The sequence below is a fragment of the Scatophagus argus genome, chromosome 4, assembly GCF_020382885.2.
Source record: "Scatophagus argus isolate fScaArg1 chromosome 4, fScaArg1.pri, whole genome shotgun sequence".
Taxonomy (NCBI): domain Eukaryota; kingdom Metazoa; phylum Chordata; class Actinopteri; family Scatophagidae; genus Scatophagus; species Scatophagus argus.
In genome coordinates, this window is record NC_058496.1 from 8,602,618 (window position 1) to 8,625,800 (window position 23,183).

Below are 23,183 nucleotides of genomic sequence, written 5' to 3' on the forward strand. Positions count from 1 at the left end.
TTTCTAACATCTTTGTGGAGACTTCTGAAAACTATATGAATGAAGCAAACTCATCAGGGAACGTAACGTATATGTATATAATGTATAATGTATATAATTGTGAATATTGTTTTCATTTTTGAAAACAATATGAATATTGTTTTCATTTTTCTATCCTGTTAATGACCCCTCAGGTTTATGGAATCTCCTGACCCCTTAATGTTGGGAGCCACTGTATATGATTTTTACGTTTTAGCAGTCGCTTCAACAGTGCTGCAGTTGCACAACAAGGTCCTGTGCGGATGGCAGGGAACTGATATATATGCATGACTGGCAGCCTGGTATTAATGATAATGCGCATGTTGCTCCTGTGTTCAGTGCTCCCGTCCTTCACAGGGTTTTAGTGTGAAATTGCCTTTAGTGTCAAACCTCCAGTCGAGTAATTTTCTCTCTTTCGGTAACCTGAGCAGCACATTCCAATGAGAGTCTCGGCAAACGTTTAATTTCCTAAATCACAGCCTTACCAGTTACAGTTTGGACTAGAATGCAGTACAGATGGACACATGGTCATTGAGGTAAAGCTTTTTTTTTTGGTCTGAGAGGTAGAGGTATGCGTTTGTGCTACATTCAAAGGCCAAAAAGAAGCTGCCGCTGATCGTCTAAGTTAATCTCTTATTTTCTGCTATTTTCATTCTGCTGAAAAGACAACCACTCCTTCAAGAACCGCTGGCCCACCCCGGCTACACTGTCCTTTCCCAACCACAAACGTCCAAGTCTTTGTTGATAGGCACCTTCCTTCTTTGCTTTTCTATGGTGGTCTTTTTTTGTTGACCTGAGCTTCACCCTGGTTTAAATTGTAAGGCAGGGATAAATCAGGAACAGTAGGGAGTTTGTCTGCCAAGTCCATTCAAATCCAGGCTTCAGTTCGGTTCTGGTATCAGCTTTATTTAGCAGAGGTGTGGCTGTTGGGTTTCCCTCTCTGTTCTCATAACCCCACCGCCAACCCCAGGTCCATGAGAAGGACACTGGGAGCCAAGTCCAGGGCAGGCCAGGCCACACAGAATGACATTATTATGGCCGTCAGCCTTAGGCCAAGATCAGGTTAGCCTGGGCCCGGGTTTAAATAAAAGAAGAAAAGCACTTTTAACTTCAGTTTGTTAGAAATGGTTTCCTGTAGGAGAGAAATGGTTCAATAAACAGTTTGTCCTGAGCTGCTCAAAGTGTCAGGCTTGTAGCACCATCTACGACTACGACGTCAACAACGTACTTTTGACTCTTTACACGCTATACATCGTCAGCTCCATGCCTGCATGTTACAAGTGAACGAAGCACATTCATTCCCTCCTGAAGGCTTGCATTCATACTTCTTTATTAATGGTTGGGCTAACAGAGCAGTTAATGAAATTACCTCACACTTAAGAAGCAAAAGTCATTAAGCCTGTGGCTGTGAGTGACTACAAACAGTTAATAAAGTTCAATGAAGGAGCTTAAAGTGTCCCAGCTGATATGACCTCCTGACCGCCACCTCAGGAGAATGCCTCTTTTAGCGGACTATTTTAACAGGTAGTAAAGAGGAAATTGCATCGAGACGGACGTAAGCAGTCATATGCAACAGAGGTGTTCAGTGTTGGTTTCGAGTTATAAATGACAACGTAAACCTGACCTTTAGGTGAATGTTTACAGTACACAAGAGTTTTTGTGTTTCTACAACTTCAAAGTGTTGCATAGTTAAACACGATCTGTAGTGTGTAAATGCAATGCAGTAATGTGGACAATCTGTTTTAAGGAGTTGGGTGAAATACGAAACAAATTAATAAGGAGCCACAAGCAGTTTGGTGCTGAATGAGTGTTTCTCACCTATTCTCTGCAGCTCTCTGGTTTGCTGCGTCTGCTGGCCGCGTACGTCCTGGATGTGAGATCTGATACGTTCTCGCTCACCGCGAATCTCCCGCTCTGTCTCCTGTTTAAAATAATAAAAAAAAAAAGATAAAGAAAAAAGTGCATTTCAGTAAAGCTCTTCAGGTATCACGTTGGATAATTTCTCAGCTCGCAATGTCTTCATGTTTTTCTTGGAGACAAAATGCCAACTCAGTGTTCTGAAAACAACAGTCCTACAATCATCTGCTCGAGATCAGCTGGTGATCACATCAGCCTTTTGTTGGAGGTTCAGGTCAAACGCTCCAGTCATGATTAGCAACATGCTTGGCCAGCTGGAAAAGTAAAGATCTGTTTTATTTTCCATTGTATAAGTCTGAGAGTGAGAGGGACATCCTGTGTGCAGAAAAAGCCAACATATACAGTCCCTGTAAAGTTCGGTCCTCTGTTGTAGCTCTGCTTTAAAGCCCAACTTGACCTGCGCAGCTCTCGCTCCTTCAAGATTACCTGCAGCCTGAGTGCAGCACAAAATAGAGCTCTTTCTGTGGGAGACTGCAGGCCATAACCTGCGCCACAGTGTCCCGCAGTATTTTGGCATATGGGGAGGAAACGGGAGAGGTGTGGAGGGGCAGATGGAGGGCTGAAAGATGAAGACTCCGGCACTACTGTTGGGCCTCTGGTAGCTGACCTTGAGCTACTCCACAGGAGAATCAGCTGCACAAATAAGGTGCACGTGTGCACACACTCTCTAAATCACTCCCACACATATTCTTAATCCACAGCACTCTGAGGCAAACTTTTCTATTAAAGGGCAAAAAGCTGTTCTGTGTGTGTGGAGCTGCAGGTGCTATGCATCACTCTGTAGCTCATTTGAACTGTTGAACTATTTCACAGCACAAATTCTCCTTAAAGGTGTTTCACATGAGGCCTCTGGGTTAAAAACCGTCCACCAAAAAAAAAAAAAAAAGAAGAAGTTTGGGTGGATCCTGTAAAAATATACGGGACATGACCTTAAATACAGAAAATATAATACTTACAAGTGTTTTTTTGAAGTAATAGTAGGGTGTAAATCTGCCTTGAGAACACATTCACAAGCTCTCAAGCAGGCAAGGAAAGCACACACACCCAACCACACAATCACACACACACTACAATCAGTTTTCCATGTGTAAACAATGTTATCCAAGAGGCTGGCACGGTTGTCAGCAGTGGCCACAGTGTGAGAATCTTATAAATCCCTCCTTTGTGTTTTAAAAGGCTTTTAATCAACGCAGGGTGTGATGAGAGACCTCGGCTGAATGCGGCTGCCAAACACAAAGCCTGTTCGAATTGAAACACGAGCGAGAGGCAGAGGTGAGAAAGGAGTGGAGGCTTTCTGCTCTGTTGACTGTGACCTTCCCCACCTTGAGCAGATTACAGGGCAGAGCGGCTCAATCACCGAAGGAAGAACGCAATCGGACACTGTCGCAAGAGACGACAGCGCAAACAGGAAAGGTGAACCCGGAACGCCGCTGCTCAGGTCACAGAAAAAGACACCACAATGTTAAATGTGTCACATAATGTGGTCAAATGAGATTTAAATCATGACATAGAAAGTAAAGTAAGTGAAGTTTAGTCTGTGATTGTAAGAGGAAAAAACTTTTCTCAAAGGAAGCTGGAAAACTGAAATGCTATTTGTGACAGTGCAGCAATATTAATCTACATAGAGGGGACTCTAATGCTATTTTTTCCATGCCTTTCACTTTTTGCCCCCATATGGAGCAAAAACATGGCAGCAAAGACACTGGGGCATAAAAAGCTCAGCAAATGTTGCTCATACAGACTGGGCTGCCACACTGGAGAGAGGAAATTGAGTGCAATGCTCATTTAATACTAATTTAATGAGTCATTATGGAGTGTCCTGCAACGACACAAAAGACTACAGTGTAATAATGCGAGGGGTCACACACAAAAGCCACTCTCCTGAGTGGAGTCACTCAATCAAAGCGTCACAGGGGGAGATAATTGTGTTTGAGCCATAAACACAATTAGAGAGAACAAGACTCTCCTCACCCGCCACTCCTCTCCCTCTCTGGTTTCTACCAGGAGTCAGACAGACAGCCATCATTTCACAGCTCCCACTAAACCACAGGGAACATTTTTTTCTCACAGACAGTGAGGCAGAGGGTGCAAAAAAAAAAAAAGAAAAAAAAAAGGGAAGATACAGTGGAACCAGAGACGACGCAGACCAGAGCTCAGGGTCTGCTGCCAGTCACTGCGCTGTCATTAGTGGCCTCCATCTGGCCCCAGCAAGACCTGACAGAGTGGAACCGACACATACACCGCCCCACTCCCACACTCCTTCAGACCACTCATCCCATCTGACCTCAGGAGCCCATTTGTGTTGGACTGTAATTGCAAAATCTCAAACCGGTAAACACAAAACAAACTCTCCTCTCTTGTGACCACAGCAAGGCGTGGGCCATCTGGATTCCTCTGAACCCTCAACTCCGCAAAAAGTAACAACAATGAGGTCGATGCAGAGGCAGCGCTGAGGCGCACACCTCCTTCTCCAACAGACAGAATGAGATCAACAACAGACGAACACGCTGGCTTTAAATGCTCCAATTTTCCATGAAAGTTAAATCCATTGCTACACTGGTAAGGTCAGACTGTCTCAGGGTCTTCCATGCCTCCACGTGGAAGAGCAGAAACCTGGTAGATCATTTTCCATTACTGCAGCCTGAGGAACCACACACTCGGCTTACCTCCAGTGACTGAAAAACAGTAGCTGGGATGAGGCAGCAGTCATTTCACTATCACACACTCAGTCTGGCAGAGGGAACCCACAGCCCTGACTCAAAAAACTCAGCCCTGAACCTCATTCCCATTTTGACTTATGGAGCATGATCACACGCCAATCCAAGCTTATTTTCTGGTTGGTTTTCAGAGTGGATGCACTGAATTTTTTCCCCCTTCCATCTCATCTCCAAAGTCCGCTAAGCCCTCTCTACCGCCAATGCCAGGCCAGATTTCAGGCAGTTAAGGTACTTCAGGTCTCTTCTTGCAACATGTTTATGATGAGATCAGAAAACAAACAAAACTATCTGCAGCTGAAACAGCCGCCCATCAAACAGCCTATCTGAGGACAGCATGCCGGTCTGTAGCCTCAAAAGACATTAAGAAATGCATTAAACATTCAAAATTTTAATGTTCATCAAGCGATATAGCTGCATTAATTTCACACTTTTGCGTGCGTCAATGACCCAGATTCATCTCATGCATCATTAATGTGTCATCGACATCCTCAAAGTTAAACTGTCAACCTCAGTGAACAAAAGTGATCTAACTCATCAATAAACCATTAAGCACACAAACCTGAAAGGTAAACACAGAGGCAGGTAGGTCCCATTCTTTGGTCAGACAGAAACAAGCGCAGAGGTTTAAATTGCCTTTCAGTGCAAAAGATGAAGAAATAAAGAAAGAAAGAAAGTGAGAGAGGAACGTTTGGGTCTGTGACACACGACAGCAGAAAAAACCTGAATGACATTTACCTTCTCTTCACTGAACCGACTGCCTCCCTCCCTCTCTCTCTCTCACTCTCAGCACTAACCCTCTTGGAGTCAGGACATCCGCTACTCTACTGCTCTACTCCCTCAGCCACATCATACACACTCACATACACACAAACATACACACCACTGCCACCACACACTCACACTCACACACACACACATATTACCAACAAGCCACTCCCTTGACTTCCCCTCCCTCCCATTCTGTCTCCACAGGGATCTGACTACCCCCCACCACACACACACACACACACACACACACACACACACACACACACACACACACACACACACACAGGTTAAAGGGTTGCCTGGTTGACACATTAACTTCTGACACTCTGTCTTTGCTTGACCTATTTCTCTCATTTGGTGCACTGCTGTGTTACTCGAGACAAGAGATGATATTTAACTGTAAAAGAACCTCATTAAATGTTTTAATGCTTCACACCTTTCTTTGTGTTACAGTAATGATTAGATCTTTTTTTTTTCTTCAGAGATCATTTTTCCTACTGGCTTCTCCTTTTGCTACATACATATAATTAACGTCTTTTATAAGCTGTTACAGTATGGTTTCTCCCAAATGCGCAAAGGGAAACTTTTACTGTATGTCAGCTATCCCTGCATGTAAACCATTCCCATTAAAAACAGTCATTAAATTCAAACGGGTGTTGGAGTCCGAGATATTTCCATATGTATATACTCCATGTATTTTCCAGCTGAAGTTTTTGAAACACAAGTCCTTGAAATGGTGTTTGTTTCAAACTGCTGGCAGCGTCCACGCATTGCGTGTGTGTTTTGTCGTGTGTGTTTGGCTGCTGTGGAGGCCTATCTAGGACCTCCATCTGCCATGGGACAATTGCACGCAGCTCAAAGAGATCCGCTGCTGTGATGTGAGTGGAAGGAGCCCTGCTGCTGCTGCTGGTTGTTGTTTTTGGCCACGTCTCCATTCCAACGCAGACTATACTGCTGAGGCACAGCTGGTGGGCTGCCTGTCTGTCTGTCCAAAACCCCATCCAGACCTCCAACCCCTCCCCCCCGATCCCCGATCCATCACACCACCTGTAGCTCACAATCCCACCGCTGTATTGCTCAGCTGTCTCACAGGAAGTGAGGTAAAAAGGTCTGAATGCTAGAGAGCATCCTGTGACGGCAACACGCTATCATCGCTTCCTATCTGAGGACAATACACTCAAACACTCACACACACACGCACAAAGAAATGCATGCAAGCAGCGTACAGGCAGAAACAGACAATGGCACTGACACTAACAACCTCTCATTTCTGTCCCTGTACATCCCTGTGGCGGGAAAATTTTTTTTTTCACATGAACCACCAGAACGCTAATAATTGTGACTGATTGTATTTTCTTTCAAAGCGTACATACAGTGGGTGTTCCTCCACTTCCATCACTCAAAAGGCTTGAACTACAACAACAGTGACCGCATACAGTAGGAATTAACTTTCCTCCACTGAAACCTTTAAACAGAGCATTCATCAAACAAGTGTGATCAAACACAGCAGATAAGATAACATCTGGCCCCTGGCAGACCCAGACTTATGTATTCACATCTTGTTCCCTGCATCAACCATATAATTCTATCTGTTCGGCTGAAAAAGATAAAAGTATGAAGTATGAAGAAGTATGAAAACATGGCCGGTTATCATCCACTAGAGGGCCAGTCAGCTGAGGGTGACGTCTGAGAGGAGACTGCAGTCTGGAGTTTTACAGAGTGAGTTAAGGGGGATTCAGAAAGATGTGATGTAATCGAAGATGATCAAAACGCAATAACATCAGTAAGGCATTTGCAAATCAGATGAAATGACTCTTATCTCTCACACATCCTCAACCCAAATCTTAAATATGAGTAGTTTGCAGTTGCAAAATGTGAAAGGCTACAGAGACAGACATGTGCAAAATGACAGTGGCTGGGAGATGCACCCTGTCATAAACAATTTACTACCCAAACGAAACAGCAGGCTCAAAGTAAATTCTATCTTCCTCCCAGTACTTGGCCAAACCTGAATGAGGATGTAAAAAAGCAAAAACACATTCCTTGCTCCGTGGCAGCCAAAGCATGTGTTTTTATGTTCTTGTGGTATAGCCACGTTCATGACACAGTGTGTGACTCAAGTCACAATGCCTGGTGTTGTTTGCTGCATTCTTCATCGCAGCAGCAGAGGAATCTCAGTAGTCGCTGTTGCCATGCAAACAAATGCAGCACTCGCAAAACTGGTCTGCGCTGGGTCCATTTTTACTAATAGAAGCTGACAATGAGAGTGTTAGAGATTCGAGACCATGAGCTGTGATGTGATGTTCGGACTACATCGGGATAAAGCCGTGAGACAGCTGTTAGCTCTCCTGGACTCACCCCAGTTCCGCTGATGCTCTGGGGCTCTGCTGTCTCAGGCTCTGGGCAGCGACCAGGAGCTTTAACCCTCTCTGCAGTCCCTGAAAACACACAGACACACACACACAGCAGTAGTACAACAATGAGAACATGAAAGATGACTCATTATCCCTCCTCATGTCAAACTTTGTGAAATTTCACAGATGGGACACAAGCCGAGGTGACAGAGGACAATATGACCTGAGGTGCCCTGACGTGGCCCCATATAGGCTTCAGCCTGCCCATGCATCACAGTGTTGCAGAGTGACAGGGGCCTCACGCAGACCAGACAGCACTAAGGAATGACAGGAATCCACTATCTGGTCCAGCATCATAGGTAGATCCAACACAGTAACTATGGCGACCACAGACAGACTGCTGTCTAACCCCACATGAGTTATGCGTACACAATCATCAACAGTACGTATTTACACTCCAAATTTACTGAATCAAAATTAAACTGGCAGTTAAGCAGTTTTTACCTATAATTTCAGCTCTCCTGTCAGACCAATCAGTGCCTTTATTTTTAACTGCAAGAATTTGGCACCAAATAAGACATACATTTCAAAACATAAATTTCGCTAAATTTCATTAAGATTGTAGCAGTGATGTCTAGAATATCACATCGTATTTAGAATACCGAGTTCAGTTGTTTAATTTTGGGTTCAGATGTCCTAATTCAACAAATCCGTGAACGTTTTGTTACACTTTTGATTTAATCAGAGAAATGTGAAATGAGTGAGTCTTTTATGGAGTTTCTTTTTGACCTGACCAAGTGTTATCACACTGAACACACACGAACACACAGCTGGACTCACCTTGCTGCTGTTCCTCTCGAACTTGTCGGATGGCCGCTCGGATCAATTTTCTCTCCTCATACTCGCTGGCAGCACGGAGCTTCACACAAACACACACACAGAAGATTTCAGTGCACTCGACACGAGCATGCGGTGTCACCACGTTTCACCATTTCTGCCAGTTAACCCTCACCATTTTCGTGAGCTCATCAATGTCGTGGATTGATTGCAGTTTTCGCGACAGCACGTCCAAGCTGTCACTGGATTCTGACCTGCGAGAGAGAGACAGTGATGTGGTTACAACAGTAGTCATTATAACTCGGACCCATGCAGAGAGACAAACTGGAAACATGGTATCTTAAAACAACAAAATACTAACTGTATCCTCAGGCCTCTCTGTGTGCATGTGAAAGGCAGCAGAAGACAATTCCAAGATAACACGAAGTCTTCTTGGCCGGGAGGAAACCCATTAGAGGAAACACTCCCGAACTGAGTGTGGAAAAAGTGATGCTCTGGCATCAGACATTTGACAGCAATGACACACAGTGCCTGAAAAAGGCTGCTCTCGTCCTCCCTCTTTTCAGCCTCTTATTTCTCCATTTCACTGCTCACTTTTATGTTGGTTTCTATTACTCATACGTTCCTATGGCTCTACCATTATCATCACTTTCCTCAAGTCATCGGTATTAAAGGATGTGTGGCACGACGGAGTGGAATATTTCACATTCCACCATTGGGAGGCACGGGATAATGCAACCTTCAGACCAGTTCTGTGTGTGTGTGTGTCTTAACAGGGGCACACATGCGTGCATTTGTTATTGTAAGCCAAGTCATCTGAGAGCAGCGGTGAATGGAAATGATTAGGTCAGGCCACCGGTCTTAAAAGTGACAGAGAGCGGCAGCAGATGTGTCGTGTATTTTGATTAGACAATTAAAAATAATTTAATATCCTCATAAAGTTAAGATGCGATTTGATGTTTTATTATGACGCTGAATGGTTAACAGCAGCAGATTATCTAATCTCATAAGGTAAAATCTGATGAATTTGGGCTTTCCCAGTTTGAATTTTACGAATCAATGTGACTGACAAATCAATATTCTTCAGTAAGCAGAGCCAATCAGAAAGAAGCTCAGTCGTGATACTTCAGAAAAAGCCTGCACTGATCAGCCAGATTACATAAATCACCCCGAAAAATAAATACCTTTTCTAATATTTCTAATAAAGTTAACACGTGGCCTATTAAAATACAAATAATCACAATGTTTACAGTAACATTAAGATGATCTTCTTTGATAACTAAAGACTGTCTGTCCTGTTGCAATGTTCATTGACAAAATGACAGTTATGAGTTATTAGTTTCAGGCTCTGTGCGGGTCAAACAAACGATAAGTAAGACAAACAAGTGATGGGGGAGAAACTACTTCAACCTGACTCTCATGATTTAAATCTGACATTAACACGGACTCGTAAATCTTAACGTTTTTATTGTGAAATGTGCACACGCAATGGAAAATTGAAAATTTGCCACGGTTGCAGTTTTCTGTCCCCTACGATTTCCTGATTTAACTTTTCCAGACTTTTCTCTTTTCCCCACAGAGAAAAGAAAAGCGCTTCATCTGGGTTTTCTCAGCATCTCCAATTCACCTGGACTGATACAGTTTCTGAAGGTGTTTATGTGAGTACAGTATATACGCGTGTGTGTTTGTGGCCTTGCCTGTGCTGGTTCTCCTTGTCTTCCTGCTGTTTGAGGCGCGTGGGGCGAAATCTCTTGCTGGCCAGAGCGGCCTCCATGTCTTCGATCTCCCGCCTCCTCAGCTCACGGATGGCTGAACGGATGAGACGCCTCTCGTCCAGATCCACGGTTCCATCCAGCTGCACGTGAAAGACGAAAACAAAAAGAGGACGTGAAGACAAATGCAAGAATCACATACATGCCAACACAACATTCAGCTTGGCAAAGATTAGCAACTTGTCACTCTTATATTTGCATCTAGGAACGAGTACACCACAGACACATGCAGAGGAACTGGCCACATAGTTAAATAAAAATCTACTGCTACAGTAAAGGGTCACAGGCATGCTCTCAGAGTAAGTACAGGGTGGTGGATACAGCTTAGAGCCGATGTTCTGACTTCTGTCAGTCGCCGTCTCCTGCACTCTGTAATTATCCCTGTCAAACAAGGACATTAACGCACTTGTTTATACGAGGGAGCAGAGCTTGAGCCAGCCTGTCCTGACACACAGCTGTCCGACCTGGTTTGAAGAGATGAGTTTTGGCCACGCTAGCTGCTCTAGAACAGCAATGTGAGTCTGTTTGCTGGAACCACTCTGATCCAGTTTGAAATATCACAGCAACTACAGGATGGATTGCCATGAAGTTCTGTGCAGGCTTTCACGATCCCCAGATGATTATTCCTGTTGACGTACCAGTCAAACGTGTGACAAGGAGACTGCATTAGACTAAATGGCCTTAACTTAGATTTAAATGTGCGGTAGGGAGCTACAGGGTAAGCAGGCCCGATGAACAGCTTACAGATTGGAGACGACACGTGATCTGTCTTCACTAATGTGAAAAGACAAGACCACCTGAGCAAGGAGCAGAGGGTGAGAAACGCCAACAGCTGGTACTCAGCTATAAGAAAGAAGTGTGTTCAGCTCTCCAGGTCGCCCAGGTGTCTTCTTCTCTGCCTGTAATTCATCTTGGTTGAACGGTAGCCAGGCTGCAGGAGGCCCCAGAGATTCAGATGTTGGAGAGGCTCACTTAAAAACACTCACTGAGCCATTTCATCGCTCTGAGTGACTATTAACTAAACAGTTTATTTTTTCAAGCAGAAGAGGAGTAATTAAAAGGCGTGTGTATAAAAGCACGCCTGCAGACAGACACACCACTCACGGAGGCGGAGGCTTTCATGTTAGCGACAGCCGTGAGCATGGGAGGGTAGAGGGAGCCCTCTCCTGTCATGTGAGAGACAGAGCTCTCTTTTGGTCGACAGCGGGAACCTGTCAGCACATGCAGAGATGAGAAGCTCCTGCTCCTCCGGCAGGCTTTTCTGATACACTTCACGCACAAATGCACACTTGAAGGTTTCCTGCTGCACCCGTTAAAACCTGCGGAGTCGAGACACAAACCATTGCATGCCAACTGGTTCCTACTAGAGGGAGCCGAACGTGCTTGTTAAGTTAAGCCAGACCTGATGGGTTGAAAAAGGGGGCTGATGTGCCCCCTCTCTCTCCCCCTGCTGGGTTTGGGCGAGGAAGCAAGGCGGAGGGGGGTCTCACAAGAGATGAAGGGGGCCGGTGGTTTTGAGGTCTCACTGTGGTCTGACAAAATATGTAGCCCAAGCTGCACTAGCTCTGGGGGGCTCTCCTATATACTGTAATTTGTGGAAATTTAGAGTGCTGAGCCGGCTGAAAATAATGGGTAAGAGTAGACAGTGTTCAGAAAAGAAGAAAGATGAGAAGAAAGAGGAGAAGGATATGATGGGAATGTAAAGCAGCGAACAGGGAAAAAGGATGACAAAGTGGAAAAGGGAAAAATGAAAATGAAGCTGGGCTTGAGTATGCCTAAAAATGGGCAGATGAGAGCTGGGTGGGAAAGGACCAGGTCTCACACAGGTCATTCCTCACATTCCTGCTGACTCACAAGGGAAGAGATGGTCGTGAAATCTGCCCATCAGGAACTGGGTTTGGGTCCAACCCAGCAGTGAGCTGATAGGGCAACCCGGAGCCACAACGCCAAGTTTTTGATTGTGTAAGCACGAAAATCATGAGAGCAGAGAGGAAATGAGAACACACTTGCTCATTTCTATCAGTCCAGTTTCTCTCTCTCTCTCTCTCTCTCTCCCATGCCTACACACACAAAGACACACTGTCCAAACACTCGAGGGAGCCGTCTGTTACCACGCTGTCAGGCTTAGCGCTGAATGAATGTCAAGATGTGATTATACAGTCAGTACGCTGCCAACTTTTAGGCCTGACTGATTTATTTATTCTTTCATTATTGAGATATAACAGTACAGCCTCAAGCCTGGGCCACAATTCCAAAACTCTAACTTCTGCTTAGTATTTCCAAACAGGCTTCATTTTTGGCCTTTGCATATCAGTTTATATGCCAGGGCCATGGACGCCTCCCACCTCAGAGTGCGTAATTCCAGACCTGGCCAAATCAGTTACAGTAATATTTTTTTAAAAACAATCGCAACAAGGGGAATTAAAGTCATGAAGTGATGATAAGAGACAAAAAACATCCCCTATGTGCATGTCAGCACTTTCACTTGCTCAAACATTAGCAGTTTTAAATGCACCAATCAGTACACAGATGGCTGCATGTTGAGTCATTTTCAATTGGTTGTGCACTAAATTAAACGGGCCAATCCAGCCGGCACAAGGCCAGCAGCTGGAACAGACTTTTCCTTTGCGTATTTGAAAAAAGGAAACTAGAAAAATTCAACCAATGACTCGGTTTTGAGTGGGCGTAACCCAAGCAAATAAAACACACCTTGGACTTCGGTGCCTGCCAAAGTAAACAGAATAACTATTAAAGTAGCAGAGACGGAAACAGGAGCTTGTGTAGACACCGAGTCCATCTGGCAAAACCTCCACATGACAGTGGTCCTTATAGAGACTGAATTGTGTCACTGGGAGGGGAAAGGAGGGGGGAAAAAAAAAAATCAATCCAGTTACACAGTGACACCACCTCACACCAGTGATCATCCCCAGAGGCATTTTTCAAACCAAGTCACAGACCTCTGGGTAACCAACTGCCAACTGTGGTTGAAAACAACAAAAACACCACTGTGACCCAGAGAGCAGCCGTTACACCCAGACAGGAGGCTTTTCACACGGAATCGCTTCTACCCCGAACAGACGTATGAGTCAGAAATAACATAAAATACACAGATATGTCCTACTGAAAACGATGCACTCATCCGCACGTCACTGAGCTGTCAGCACCTTTAACGACAGCGGGGGCGGGGTAGTAATGTTACAATCTGGTCTGCTGTAGTGAAGTGAACTCACTCACCACCAGCTCTGGGGAAGGTGCCGTCACACCTGTCTGCCTTGGCGGGGTCACCTGACTCAGCCGGTGAGATGTTAGGAACAGGATGGAGGAGGTGTTGTGACGTGAGTATGAGAAGGAAAAAAAAAAACAAAAAAACAGCCCCGCTAAAACTGGGGCAACTGCTACTGCAATACAGATCGGTATTCTTTTTACTCAGATGCACTTACTCACTGATATACACCAGAAAATGATTACCCTATTTGGCAGGAATTATGCTGTGGTGACACAAGACACACAAAAATTTTTCACAAGCAGGCCTGCTAGGGCTTGTACTGCACCATTGGTCACTTTGAGTCACTTCCTGCCGAGCTGCAGCTTTCGGTGGAGTCAAAACCTCAAACCCATCCAAACACATCCAACTGAAGCAGCTCAATCAATCACAGCCAATTAGAAAGAGTTCATGGTTTAGCGGTAATCCCGACCAGCTGGTGACTTACTCCTGAGGACGGAAACACCCTCTGAACTCATCTGCTACACATGAAAGAATCACATTTAAATATTATTTTTAAGTTTGTGAGGTTGGTGTAATTTATTGCACCGCATATGGAGAGAGCCTCAGAAGTGGTCAAATATGGCAAGAACTCAAGGTTCTCCAGGTAGTTCAAACATACCCAGCTATTATTTAGTGGGTCTGCTGTTCATATAGCTAAGCTAAACGCACAGGCTGTAATGACTACCTGTGGGTGCAGCACTGCAGGAGGATTAAGGTAAACCTGTGGAAGTGAAAAGAGTCAGACCACTCAGCCAAATTACAGTGTAAACAGGAAGTAAATATTGCACAAGTTCAGATTTGTCTGAATTCTTTGCCACTACTGCTGCATTTACAAAGTTTGGCTTTGGGTTTTGCAGAAAAATGTGAATGTCAAGAAACAAAAGGATTTCAAATACCCAATCCTGCATGCTATTTGTGTCTCTCCAGTGATGATGTCAAAGGTCAGGTCCCAGATCCACCCAGCCCTGTCTGGGAGCACAACGACCCTTCAGGCCGAGTCCTGACCTTTCGACTCCCAGTGGGTGCACACGTGTTCGCTTTTGTACTTAACACTTTCTACTTTGTGAACTATGACGTGTCGGGCAAATTCTCTGACACAAAGGAGTATGTATACTTTCTGCAAGGAATCTGTGTGTGTGTGTGTGTGTGCCCGTGTGAGTCCACGTGCCTGGGTATGAGTGAGAGGTATGGGGTACTGTGCATTTGTGCATGAAGTGAAGGCTATAGTAATAATTTCCAGAGTAGGCTGAGGTTAGAGTGCAGCCAGGCAGCAGATCAGATCAGGGCCTTAACTCACTTGTGTCAAGCACACAAGTGAGTTTGCCCTTATAAGGACACACAGGACACTCCTGGTAGCAGAGCTGAAGTGGATTACCAGCTGCCACCGGCAAAGCAGGACTGCTTCAGACAGAGACAGACACAAATAAACAAAGGGTGAGAAAGTTCAGAAATATGTGCATCGTCCTTAACGCTCTTTATTGCCTTGCTTTGGGGCAAAACTCCAATCTGAATCAGGTGGAAGCCCATAAATCATTTCTCAATGCCAGAAAAACAATGCACGCATACAGTAGGCTGGTGCGCACACACACACACACCACACCCACTAAAAAATGAGAATATAATCAGGATACATGAGAGCCCTGCAAGGCATGGTTTCTCAGAAGAGTGAGTTTCAGTCACCTCTCGGCTGAAAAATTAACAAAGAAAAGAAGCAGATTCGAGGTTAAAACTCATTGTGCTGCGGTGTACACTGAGCCGTCCGTTGTCTAGAGTAAAGAAAGAGGGAGAACCTGTGAAATATACAAGCCAGAGGGAGAAACAAAGATTACTGCACATGTGGCAACGTGTTCTTTGTGAGTGCGGCTGCACGTGTGGGCAGGCTTAACCTTTATTAATAAAATGATGGTAGGAGAGAGGCCCAGGCAGACCTGGGAAAACAGGGTCCCCTTTACACTTGAGGTAGCAGGCATAAAGAATGAACGGATGGAGGAATGCATGTGGGTCAGAGGGGCTACGGGCATCAAGAATGCTTTATAGGACTGTAATGGTGCACTGAAGACAGATATGAGCTGACACGTGTTTGTTACTGACTCAAGTCTTACATTAGTGCAGCCGACTCCACATCCTGATGGATTAATCGGTGCATACTTGATTGTGGACACATGGTAAATGCTCTCATCTAAACTGCAAAATATGGACCTCACAGCTCCTTGCAGTACTTCAAAGTAATTTCCAAACTTGAAACATTTTTTGCATCTCATCTCTAGTAGTCTAACTTATAAATCTGCCAAACAGGAACAGATTTCTCTTGGGCTTGAGCCACGATTCTGTGAGACGTTTTGGCCCATTTCGGCTGTCTGCCTCCACACAATTTGTTCCCTCTGAATGCGTCCGTCATCGCTGCTGCAGGTCAGGTCACAGAGAGGGATCCGGGTCAGTTACAGCCTGGTTGGGATAACTGTGCCCCACATTTTGGAGCTGGCCACATCAAATGCAGTAACACAGTCAGACTGTGTTATGCACATTTTTCTTCAGTTATTTTATTGACTCATTTAGCACAGATAAAATCCCTAAATGAAGGAAATGAATGCAGAATGGATGGAGCAAAAGCAGAGACATTGTCTTTTTACATCCCACAAGTTCTTCTCTGTTGTTCAAGCTGGTGCCTACATCACTCACAATACAGCTCAATAGACCACAGTCAGGGATTCGGACATATTATAGTTGTAAAGTAGCAGCTATTGTAACCTGTAGATGCTGTAGATGAGAAGAGGCAACACAGAGGAAGGGAGCTGTCCATAATCTGTTAGTGCAGTCCATCGGTATCTCCCCTCGGCTGTCATATTCAGAAGATCTGATACAACATGACGGATCTCAGCAGGAAGGAGCCTTTGTAAATAAAGAGATAGGAAAGACTGCACTTCAGCTGGCCTCGTCCGGAGATAAGACCCAGGTCGCAACAAGAGGTACAACATGATGAATCTTCTCCAAATATGGGACATCACTGGTCAAACTGAAAGCCTGTGTGACTGGCTGTTTTGGTTTAATGAGGGAAGATCCAGGAGGTGAGAGGGATCTCCCAGAGGAGGAAACAGAGGGGGGGAGTTCAAGCACTTTGGGTGGCTGCAAAGCACAGTTTGTTCTGATAGATCCAAGCATTGGGAGTCCAAAAAGCTACAGCAACCCTAACAACAGGAGCTAGAGTGACACACTGACGGCCAGACAAAGCCAAACAGATCAGCTGTTGTATCTTAAAAATGCCACAACATTAACAACAGTGGGCTGGAAAGCAAAACATCAACATCCGCTGGATGATTTCTAGCAGATCTCAGGAAATGGCTCTTTCCTGGGGGAGTCAGTATAGAAAAGCCACAATGTTTCTCCATTTCTCTCCATCTCTGAATACGTCTCACATCTCTCTCTCTCGCTCCCCTTAATCTGTTCTGTTTCCCATTTCCAAATACCATTCTTTCCCAAGCTGGTGAAATGCGATACATTTAATTTATTTTTCTTCCGGATTAATTAATTCAGTCTATGACTTGGCAGAAAACTCATAACATTTCTGATCCTGCGGAGTGGTGCATGCTGTTTCCTGTATGCTATTTTTCTCTATAAACAGAGCCACACCTTAGTATTCCAATGCAAAACCAAAGACTACTGAAACTGTGCCAAAGGTCTGCTGCGGTACTTCAAAACTGAGAATGACAATGACAAGAGTGACAGCTGTCTCCTCTCCTGAGAAAAACACAGCTTCCTCATTTTATTTAAACTGGACATAAACCAAATTAAACACACACAATCTTAAGTTTGATCTGAAAACCCCTGCCAATTTGATGAGGTCTTTCTATAATGAAAAACTGCCGTGACAGATTAGGCATGGAGGCCACTGAAAACAGTAACCACAGAGCAGATTGGACATCTGGTAAGTGTTTCTTCTGAGTCTGAAACACCTGGAAGACAGTCTAAACAGGAGCTTTAAGTGTTTGTCCCCGTCTGAGAGCCTAAAGCATTACAGCCCAAGCTGGGATTTCGCAAGCCAGAGACGCCTGGTGGCAGGGAAGGAGATGGAGGATAAAAAGCACACCTTCAATCTCTTAACCAGACCTTTTCCATTTGGCAGATGATGATCCAGGCAGATGGAGATCAGTCACAGAAACACTCTCTGCTGGATCCCTTCCCACACAGATGAATAGACCAGAGCAACTCAGACGACAGACTGTCTCACACCCGATGCTTGTAAAAATTAGTTAACTCCTCAGTTTATGCTATGCGGCACAATTCATGTGAGTGAGGTCAGTATAGCAGCAGCTGGTGTTTGCCAAGCTGTAACTCACTGATTAACTCACTGATTATACACACACACACACACACATATATATCTCTCTCTCTATATATATGTGTGTGTGTGTGATATTTCTACAAGTGGGGTCCTTCTTGTTGGAGGTGATGAAGTGCTGAGAAACAAAGAAATGCACAGTGAACGTCAACACCACTTTGGTCTGCACACAAGTCAACAAGTGCTGAGGAACAGTCCATCTCATTGCCTTTTACAGTGGGAATTTTTAAGTGGTCATAATATCTTTGATTGTCGGTGACTGAGACAAGGAGCATAAGCAGTAACTTATAGGGTTTACACTGTGAAGCACATGCTCATGCAAACAGTTACTTCACTCATTCGCTGTGAGAATGTAATCACGTCACTGCACCAACACAAGCTTCATCATCCTCTTTGAGGTTTGTTTGTTATATCACATCTTAACTGCCACATTATTCTTTTTATTATTCGTTTATTTATATTATTCTTCTCTCCGGTGTCCTGTTTGTTAATACAGCACTGCTCCACACATTTAAATGCCAGCTTACATTTGCAAAACATCCAATACCTCAAAATGACAAAACAATATCAAGTGTCCTTATTAGGAAATATAACATGCTGAACTCCATTTCAACTTTAAACATGAAGTAAATGTTTTCTGAATGTGTTCTGTTTACTATTCTGTTTACTTATTATTGCTCCAGAGCAACAAACTTAAGGCCACAAACCAAAAACAGACCATAGTGGAGTTCATATGTCCATCGTCTCAAAGTTGACGGCTTTTCTTTTCTTATCCTTTCAGAGATAAAAATGTCGAGCTATTTATAGCAGTGACCAGTAATAAAAGTTTCCTGTTTGATCAAACAAACGAGTGAGCTCTTATCTCGCTGCTCCCTTGCTGCGTATTCAGATAGTTGCTGTCAGAGCCTGAAGCCTGCAGGCTGTAAGTCAACTGTCCTGGTCGCTGCCACAGTGCAAGTAAGTCAGTTTCTAAAGTGTCAGATTAGAAAGAAAACCTAATCTGAGTTATGAACTGTTCACAGCCCATTTGTTCATTACCTCCTTGCTGACACCTTTGAAACTTAATCATACAGGAAATGCTTTGCAGAAATATGACAGTAGTAAGTACCTGTGAGAATGATGACAGGATAAGCAGGAAAGAAAATCAGGTGTGCACTCTGAACGCCACGGTTTAGGGCCTCTCCAAGGCCAGAGAAACACTTAGAAAAACACATAAACATCCACTGAGGTCAAAGGCAGTTAACGTTCACCAGCTGCCAGCACAAACACAGAAGCAACAGGTGTTTGATCAGGAACATAAAAAATTAAGACTCTTTTCTTTTGGTGGGTGTGTGTATGTCGCAAGGAGTGGTGGCGCTGAATTGAAAGGAAGATCTGTTGCAGGCAACAGCTTGCAGACTCTCTTAAGAAGGAAAAATGTTTTTTTTAATGATTGCACACGAGGCTCAGGTCAAGTCTTGCTCCTGCAAATTAAGACTTTCTGTTGAAACTGTAGGACTGCAGCCAACAACAACTTCTATTTAATAATCTGTTGGTTGTTTCCCTTCAATCAATTCACCTTTGTCTGAAAATCATGTATGACTAAGAAAATCCTCAAATTTTCAGATTTGAGAAGCTGAAGCCAGCAAACGTTGGATTAAACAAATAAATGATGACATTTGTTTTGGACAACATAAAACACACACACATATCTTAAAATGTCCCAGACAGTTAAATAACACTGCATGATTTTTCCAATTCATTGGTTCCTAATGATGAGGCTGACATTTCGGACCATGTCTCCAGGGGGGAAAGGAGAACCTGGGACTGTACTGAGAGCCCACAAAACAAACCCATTCTTCCCCTTCGACTGTAACCGTTGAGCCCTTGTCAACGCACAAAGGGTCCAGAGAGCCATAAAACGAAGTCCTCAGGGGTCCCACATATCACCGAGGCTGGACCACAGAGTGAAACTGTCCTATTTTAAACATGTGTGAATGCCTCTTGCTCACCAGGGAGAAGGGACAGTCACAGGACTGGCAGGACGAGTTACAAATCATTATGTGAGACTCCTAGAATGTGAAAACAGCCCAGCAGGCGCCACAGGCGGAAAAGTCTACGGGCTGTCATGTCAATTACAAAAAAAACAAACAAAAAAAAAACAATAGTAACACCAATAGCAAACTATAAACTAAGAAAGACAATACGCTGATCAGATTTCATGCGTATTTTGATATTTTGCTCATCTGTGAGCTTGCAAGCTTGTCACACTTTGACATTTCTTGCACGGCTCCGATGCTGCAACGCCGCAGGGACGCATTTCAAAGATAATTAGAAGGGAGATCACGGTGTGGTTGGCAGATGCTTAAGTAAAACCTTATTCTTAGCTAAGTAAGCAGGTGCATAAGTGCCATAACAACAACACACCTGTCGACCTGGCTCGTCCTGCAGGTTTGATACATGCACACCGCAGATTCAGGGGCAGAAGATCCGATAATCATCACCCTCCGAGCTGGCGGCGGCCTGATTAGATCTATTTTAAAGTGATAGTCGTTGGAGCGGTTTGGTTGGAAAGAGAGTCTCTCTGACTGGCCTCGGCAGCTTTTGTCTTACAGATTTTAATCGTCATTCAGACAGACGACCCGAACCAATCATCCTCTCCGCAAGAAACTGGGACACCAACTGATTATTTTTGTGGATATGTAAATAACTGTGGTGGTCAAGAGAAAAGAAAAATGCTTTTCCTGGTTTCCATGGAGGGGATTAAATGAGCAATATAAAAGGCAGCCTGGGCTTTGAATAGAAGAGTAGCGATGGGATTAGTGGCGTTAGAGAGGCCGCCATATGACCTTATGACTGTTTAGTTCATTAAGCACAACACAGGCTTAGAGTTTGTGTTCATTATCCAACTGCTGTTTAATAGAAGCTCCTCCACCCGGCTTTACAACCAGTTTAATTAAGCCGGGGTATCTCTGAATGTCCAGTCCTGAAAAAAACAGCTCTTACTTCACAAACTCCTCAGCAATCACTGAATATAAACACCACAGCACAGGGTGTTAGGTTTCATACAAACCAAACACAAAAAAACTCCACTCGTGTCTCTGTGGAGCCGAATCTAAATTCCACCACAACCCCATACGAACTAGTTTAATCATCCGTTAGCCAAGTTCACTGTGGAAAACCCTGACACTCGAGTCAGCACAAACATCATCAGTGAAAATGTGGGATCTTGGTGACCTTATTGCTGGTGGTCACATCGGAGGGAGGGAGAGAGGGAGGCTGTGGGGAAGACGCTGCTCGGCAAGAGGAGAAGAGGCATTTCAAATCTGCCTCAGTGAAGTGTTGAGCGTCACATGATGACAAGGTGCGCATGATTTCACTCTGCTGCGGCAGCCTGTCAGACAAAGACATTTTTATGGCGGACGATTCAGACAGTAAGAAACAATGAGGCTGAGGTCTCCTTATACCTGTGAATCTGGATCTCTACTCAAAACAAACTCACAGTATTAGAAATCCAGCCAAAATGTCCCAGACGTCCTCATTCTGTAGTGACGGATTTCTGTCCTTCCTCCTTCAAACTCATTTTAACTCCATCCCTCCTTCCTGCTTGTTCCTCTACAAATAAATTCATCCTGATCAAAGCAGCAAATACACTAGTTAATAATGAATCATTAAGCTGATGGGAAAATATTATTGCCTCAGTAATCTCCTGTTCTCCCACAATTATAATGTCACTTGGGATAAAAGTTTGACCTTTACATGATTCATGAGCAGAAAGCTCTCGGCCAGATGATGCCAGACTTTGGGGAAATAGTGGCCTGGCTGTCTTTTAAACAGTCTCCGGCGGGTCAACAAAACATCACATTTATACCCTACCTTGTTCCAAAGTAAACAACCTTTCCTTGTCGGGTTTAGTGATCTTTAAAAACAGAATTTTTTTTTTGGCCTCATCTTGAAGCCCGCAGTCTTGGGAACATAACTGGTAAGGATGAAGGCTGTAGAAGTTAAAGTCAGATGGAGCGGTTTAGTGTGACAGATCCACAGCACCACCCGACTTTACGCCTACAAGCCGTATTTTGCCCATGTTTTCAGAAAACAAATCCCTTATATGTTTGTATCACCCGGCTGTTCTGCGTATGTGTGACCATAATTCATACAAACCGAGCGTAACGTTGTCTCAGCGAGAACAGGTTGACTCATGCGTCCTCGTAAATCTGTCTGTGTTACAGGTGTCATGATAAAAATGCGAGACAGACTAATGTTTCAACTCCCTCTGCTTCGGGAAATAATTAGGACGTGACTAATGTCACTGTGAACCAGGAAGTCTTCTCTTTTGCACATGTTCGCTTTAGCACCATTGATTTGCTGTTCACACATCTGACATAATGTCTACTACAGTAATCGACCAAACGTAATCTATCAACGTGAATCACCAGCAGGTGGAATCAATATTACTTTCTTCCATTATTTTGCAACAGAGTTACTGCACGTCTCTATTACACCATTCTGAGTGGTCACAACTGAACTGATTAAGACCACGACATTTGTCTTCTTGTGGTTCAGTCTGTTATTTACCGTATTTGTTTTATCAATTTATGTTTTGTGTTGTTAAGTGTCTGAAAATAATCAAAAGGCCATCAAAAAGTCCAGTGACCACAACCACCAGTCCAGAACACAGAGATGCTCACGTTTGAGCGACGATTCATTAACTTCTGTCGCTTAAAAGTCTCTTTCTGTCCATTGCGTTCAATAGCTGCAATGATCAGTCATTTAATCTTCAATCAACTATATTCATTATTCTTTAAAATGTAATCATTTTCTCAAAGAATTGACTGATGGGTATAAAACATGCCAGCTGAAATTATTCAGATTCAAAGTGACCTCTAGAAATATCTTGTTTTGTCCGCTTAACATCTGAAAATGTAAAGATATTAAACAATGATATAAAAAAAATGACTAAACAAAAGATGTACTGTGGTCTATAAAGCACTGAGGAGAACACCTGCTGTTTATGAATTACCCAAGGAGAGAGAGAGAGAGACTGCCATGAAAATAATAATAATATCACGTTGGTGAAAGAAGGATGCTACACAATGTTATGGATTATGTTTAACAATATTGGCTGCCTTTGAATCAAGGTTTCATGTTTCCATACAATGTGTAGTTAGAATATCAGACCTACACTGGCACCGTGACAAATTTAAATCCCGTCACTTTTCC

At 43.9% G+C, this 23,183-nt stretch overlaps 1 protein-coding gene across 7 annotated transcripts in view; it reads right to left on the reverse strand.

Annotated features, from left to right (window-relative positions):
• Window positions 1-23,183, reverse strand: part of smtnb (smoothelin b) — a 45,296-nt gene that overhangs the window by 21,454 nt on the left and 659 nt on the right. For 4 of the 7 annotated variants that reach the window (XM_046387470.1, XM_046387468.1, XM_046387471.1 and 1 more), the window contains exons 2-6: window positions 10,309-10,466; window positions 8,787-8,865; window positions 8,615-8,693; window positions 7,779-7,858; window positions 1,837-1,939 (exon numbers count right to left, since the gene is read on the reverse strand). In XM_046387470.1, coding sequence (XP_046243426.1) covers window positions 1,837-1,939; window positions 7,779-7,858; window positions 8,615-8,693; window positions 8,787-8,865; window positions 10,309-10,466 — 499 coding nt within the window. Of the gene's footprint in view, window positions 1-1,836; window positions 1,940-5,387; window positions 5,534-7,778; window positions 7,859-8,614; window positions 8,694-8,786; window positions 8,866-10,308; window positions 10,467-13,617; window positions 13,877-13,934; window positions 13,956-23,183 lie in introns of those variants that run through there. The other 3 variants (XM_046387472.1, XM_046387473.1, XM_046387474.1) reach the window with 3 other exon arrangements.